We start from the raw sequence: 6,064 nt of genomic DNA on the forward strand, positions 1-6,064 counted from the left end.
AGCTACGTTCACAATTTGAGGACATAAAATGATTAAGAAATGGAATAAAGGGGGGCTGGACAGATGGCTCAGTGGTTAAGAGCATTGCCTGCTCTTCTAAAGGTCCTGAGTTCAATTCCCAGCATTTGGGGGAGGAGACCTAGTTTTATCAATTTGTAACTCTGGCTAAACTGTATCTCACTGCATAGGCTCTGGCTGGCACCCAACTCAATTTAATTTATCAGCTTTTACATAGAATACTGGTATTAAAGGCATAAGCCAATATACCCAAGATATCCATCTCTTTTGTAGTTAATAATTGTCTATGCAATCTTTCTGATGTGTTCTCAGTAGCACTGATCTGCTTGCTTGTCTGTCTCTGTATGTCTGCTCATTGGCATTTCTTTCTCAAGGCTGTATCCTATTTAAAGGCCAGGGAATGGCAATGTGGTCCTCCTGTTCAGTTTCTTTCTAAAGTAACATGGTAATTACCTATGTAATATACATAGGTAGTTATAATACCTATGTCATGGAAGAAGTGTGGGACATACCAGAATCATGTGAATATATTACTGTAAAAGAAGTATCCATTTACAATATCAGGATCAGACTCTGTTTTACTGTTGGTTTTATTATTCTAGAATACCATAAACTATGATGATGTGCACATTGACTTCACTCGGGATGAGTGGGCTTTGCTAAATCCTTCTCAGAAGAGTCTCTACAAAGATGTGATGCTGGAGACATACAGGAATCTCACTGCTATAGGTGAGACTGTAAACTTTCCCTTATATTTTTAAAGAAAAGGACAACTGTGTCTTGGTTACTGATACTCTTGTGTAATTTTGTTGGAGAAAGTTTGAGATATGAGCTGAATAACCAAGGCATGGTTCACTTAAATTAGTATTTTTTTTTACAATACCCAATAATATATCCTATATTTTCTGGTACTATATTTTAGGCTACAGTTGGGAAGACCATAGTTTTGAAGAACATTGCAAAAGTCCTAGAAGACATGAAAGGTAATTTTCATGTGCAACTGGATATAAATTTGCCTCTGAAGAAATTGTAATGTGTCCTAGAAGATTTAAAGCAAAGCAACAGTATACATATGAACAGATTAAAGTATATTGATCATTATCAATTTCTCACTAAATCATATGCCGCAATATCAATGTTTTTAAGGCATTCCTCTAATAAAGAAAAGAAATAAACAATGACTTATCTGACACCACCATTAGAATTATAGCCCCTTGATAACTATATTATAGAACAGCCAATCCATTTAGTTTCATACAACTCTGATATTATACAAGGCATACACATTGAATAGATAATAAGTACATGTCAAAATCTGTCTGAGAAGTAAACAGTCTGTAGTAAAGGTAGAGTTACTCATATAATTGTGATATTATGAACCCTATAGAAAGGGTGAGATCATGAGAGTTAAAAAGACTCTTGTGGAGAAGCTTTAATCCCTGTATCACATAAGCTGGAGGAACAGAAAGTGAAGCTGTGTAAATTCAATGAAAAAAAAATTTGTTCATCATTTAATAAGAATATCATATGTCACTCTGAACACGAGTAAGTGAACATTCAGGTTATGGAAAGGACTGGACCTCACTCAGAATAATGAGAAGATGTGAAAGGTATTTTGTTTTTCAACATTGAATAGATTATTTGAATTTGATATAAGTTTATATTTAATTAGTTTTCCAACTTTATTGGGAAGACAAACTCACAGTGAAGAAAAGTCCTATGAGTGTTGGACTGTATACTTAGTTTTGTTTGTCCTGGCACACTTTCTTATATAGTATGTATTATATTATAGAAAAACTTAAAAATGCAATAAATATGGTAAAGCTTATTTAAAACTGAATTCATCTGGTTCTTTTCAAATATGTAAAAAATCTCATATAAAATGATGCTATAAATGTGGTCTATGAAATGATGACTCTTATTATTACCATCACAGATTCTTCATAGACACAAAACACTCCATGATGAAGGAAAGTACCAGGAGTGCAAAACTTAAAATCTGATTCCTCTTTATAATTAGACAAAAGTATAAAATTAGTTCATAAAGCTATTAAGATTCATCAGTCTAATGCATGTGGTAAAATATTTACATGTGTCACTTATCTTTGCAGGGATGGAAGAAGCCATCCTGGAGACAAGCCCTCTGAATATACTCAATGTGTTAAAGCCTTTGCATGTTACATTCATCTTCAAATGCATGAAAATAGCCATTCTGCAGAGAAACCATACGATGGTGTTCAATATGATGAAGCCTTTGCAGGTACCAGTTGTCTCCAAATACCTGAAAGAACACATGCTAGAGAGAAACCCCATGAATGTAATCAATGCAGTAAAGCTTTTGTCAGTCATGATCAGCTCCAAAAACATAAAAGAACACATACTGGAGAGAAGCCATTTGAATGTAATCATTGTGGCAAAGCCTTTTCATACCCGAGTCATCTCAAAGCACATAAAAGAAAACATACTGGGGAGAAACCTTATCAATGTAATCAATGTGATAAAGCTTTTGCAGACAATGGCATGCTTCACAGACATGAAAGAACACATACTGGAGAGAAACCTTATGAATGTACTAAATGTGGTAAATTCTTTGCATATCACAATTATCTTCACATACATCAAAGAACACATACTGGAGAAAAGCCCTTTGAATGCAATCAGTGTGGTAAAGCTTTTTCACAACACTCTAAACTCCAAAATCACAAAAGAACACATACTGGAGAGAAACCTTATAAATGTACTGAATGTGGTAAAGCCTTTGCACACCTGCATCATCTCAAATCTCATAAAAGAATACATACTGGGGAGAAACCTTATCAATGTAATCAGTGTGATAAAGCTTTTGCAGATTATGGCACACTTCACAAGCATAAAAAAATACATACTGGAGAGAAACCTTATGAATGTACTGAATGTGGTAAATTCTTTGCATATCACTATTGTCTCTCCATACATAAAAGAACACATACTGGAGAGAAACCCTACACATGTAATCAATGTGGTAAAGTCTATTCCCAGAACAGTCATCTCCGAGTACATCAAAGAACACATAAGTAGAGAGAAACCTTGTCAATGTAATCAGTGTGGTAAAGCTTTTGCAAGTCATGGCAAGCTTCATGGACATAAAAGAACACATACTGGAGAGGAGAACACATACTGGAGAGAAGCCCTTTGAATGTAACCAATGTGATAAAGCGTTTTTTTTTTTCACAGCTCTGCAAACTCCAAAGACACAAAATGACACATATGGGGGTAAAACCCTATGAATGTAATCAATGTGATAAAGCCTTTTCACACTTTAGTAGTCTCCAAAAAAACATTAAAGAACACATACTGGAGAGAAATCTTATAAATGCCATCAATGTAGTAAAGCCAGTGTATGTTGTAGAAGTCTTCACATCCAACAGAGAACACATACTGAATAGAAACCTTATAAATTTAGCCAATGCAATAACGCCTATGTAGGTATCATCAGTCTTTAAAATCATGAGAAAAAAATCATACTGCAGAGAATTTTTTTTTAATTTTTTGAGACAGGGTATCTCTGTAGCACTGGGAGTCTGTCATAGACCAGACTGGCCTTGAAGTAACAGAGATTTCACATGTCCCTGCTTCCTGAGTGCTGGGATTAAAGGGGTATGCCACCAGACTCTGGCCAGAGGAACTCATTAAGTATAATGAGTGTGGTAAAGTTTTCCTCTTTTTAGTATTCTTTATACAAGAGTAAAACTTTTTTGAATAATAAGTCTATTTAAGCCTTTGCATATTGCAGTACCCTTTGAGGCACTGAGAAAAATCATACTGAAGGGAATATGACTATAAATTTTTGGTAATATCTTCAGTCAACACATAGTTACTTACATAAGCTTGTGAAGAAAAAAATCTACAGGTGTAGGTTCAAGCATTGTGTAATATTTTCTTCAATTACATAAATACACTTATCCAGATGTAAAATTTATAGATGCGTATGAGTGCCTCATCTTTGTCTGTGATAAAACATAATGTCTATGTCAATTTATGAAAGAGTTTAATTTGATCCTGGGTTCCAGAGGGTTATATGATCACCATAAATGTATCATGTCAAGTGTCAGACATGGCAGCCACATTGGGAAGCTAAGAACATACGTCCTCAGCCTGCAGCATGAGCCAGGGGATAGGAACTTGAAATGGTGTGTGGATGTACAATCTCAGGCAGAACCCCAATGACAAACTTCTTTCAGAAGAAAGGTGTTTTTAAAACATCCCAAATGATGCCACCAATTGAGAAGGATTTATTTCTTTAACTCCAAGTCTACATGCTTGCATTCTATTATATGACCCCATGAATGATGAAGAAAAACTCTGATAGTAAGCCTTTAAATGCCTCAACACCTGTGTTACATGAATGAATATTCAGAGGAGACAAACATAAGTGAAAGTTTGTTTGCTTGTAGATTTGATTTGATTTGAATTATATGATATCATAGTGTGGTCTGGGAATCTTTGTGCTTGTTCTCAAGGTTAGACTTTTGTGTATTCCTGTAGCAGGATCTACAGGAAATTCTCAAAAACCTGAATTTGTTTTGCTGGTAATGAACTGAACATAACTGCTTGTCCATGTCTCTAGCCCTATAAATATTTTAATGACTTTTTGTATCATCTTGATATCAGGTAAATGGAATGAACTCTTGTAAAAGAAAAACCCTCTTTATATAAATGATTTGGTAAAGACTTTAGACATCACAATTGTCTATAGTTTTAAGAAATTCTTGTCTCATGTCTTTTTCACTATGAAGAAAGTTAATTATTTACACTGAAGACTGATGGTAGAGATCACTGCATTTTGATTTCTACATTTCAGCATTTGAGACAGATATTAAAGTGTTCTATATGTTTCACAAACCCATTTAGTGAAGTTTATTTTGTGCTCTTTGTATTCCTTCTGTGGCTTTTGTATATCTCCTACAGTGTTTTCCCTTAGTGATAGGTATTTTTCTGCTGAAATGTTAAGAATCAGATGCCCGTCATCTAAGTGTTACATTGCTTGTTAAAATATCAGGCAGTGTCTGATCATGCTTTTCAAGTAAGGGTGTCTGTGAAAGGGTAGAGGATTGTTGTTCCTGGTTTTGTTTTTCATATCTTTACAAATTCCCTTGAGATGTTTGTTACCCAGCCTAGCTTGTATGTCAGTAATTATGGATATATTTGAACTGAGAAACCTCAAGTCTCAGTCTCTTGAGTGTAAATATAATGGTACATGATGTACTCAAACATTTGCTTTTTGTCAACATATTTTAACAAAGCTAATGTTAACATGCTTAATAGAGAATATAAAAAAATCTTAAATACCTCAAATGTGGATCCAAACCAACCTCTACATCGGACTGGTAGAGATGTAATAATGTCGGCTGATCAGTCATCAATTGCATATTTCACAGTACAGCTTGAAGTCCTAATGGAATTGCTTTCTTCTGAGGGAATTATCTATAGATGCCAGATAATGTAATATCAATAAGATGTATTTTTAAAAGCTTCTATTGTAAGTATGTGTAATATGATTGTAGGGTTTCAGGCCTGACAGATATGTGGAGACCATAAGACAACAATGTGTGGTTGATTTTTGTCTCACTTCATATGGTGATCAAGATTAGGTCACCAGCTTTGCACACCATACACATTTCCCACTGAGCCATCACCCTGATAAGTTGAAACATTAAGTCAGTAAAATATTGCCTTTTCAGATTGTAAACATGTTTTCATTGCAGAATAGAAGAAAACAGTACAATTTGAATAATAAAATCTAACAATTTAAAATGATAAACTGGTATGTTTTTTTTTCCTTTTGTGTGGAATGCGTTATTCTGCAGACTAAACACTTGTTCATAATCTTTTCTCAGAACCCCAAATTAATGCTGTAGTATTGTCTCGGGGGATAAAATTTGTGGCTGCTAACCCTGATGACTTGAATTTCTCAGTGTATATTCCAAGTGGATGCCAGGGGCCAGTGGAGCCACAAGAAGGTATATGACCCCCTGTAACTGGATTTAAAAAGAGTAGTAAGCTCCTC

The 6,064-nt window shown here is 34.7% G+C and overlaps 1 protein-coding gene across 1 annotated transcript; it reads left to right on the plus strand.

Annotated features, from left to right (window-relative positions):
* The first annotated feature begins 686 nt into the window (after positions 1 to 686).
* LOC126495471 (zinc finger protein 431-like) lies at positions 687 to 3,075 on the plus strand. The gene is made up of 3 exons (XM_050133051.1): positions 687 to 747; positions 941 to 1,001; positions 2,130 to 3,075. Exons 1-3 carry the CDS (start codon positions 714 to 716, stop codon positions 3,073 to 3,075), a joined length of 1,041 nt encoding a protein of 346 aa, XP_049989008.1. The 5' UTR covers positions 687 to 713.
* The last annotated feature ends 2,989 nt before the right edge of the window (positions 3,076 to 6,064 follow it).

The sequence above is a fragment of the Alexandromys fortis genome, unplaced genomic scaffold (assembly GCF_014885135.2).
Source record: "Alexandromys fortis isolate MF-2015 unplaced genomic scaffold, M_Fortis_MF-2015_v1.1 scaffold_501, whole genome shotgun sequence".
NCBI classification, from domain to species: Eukaryota; Metazoa; Chordata; class Mammalia; order Rodentia; family Cricetidae; genus Alexandromys; species Alexandromys fortis.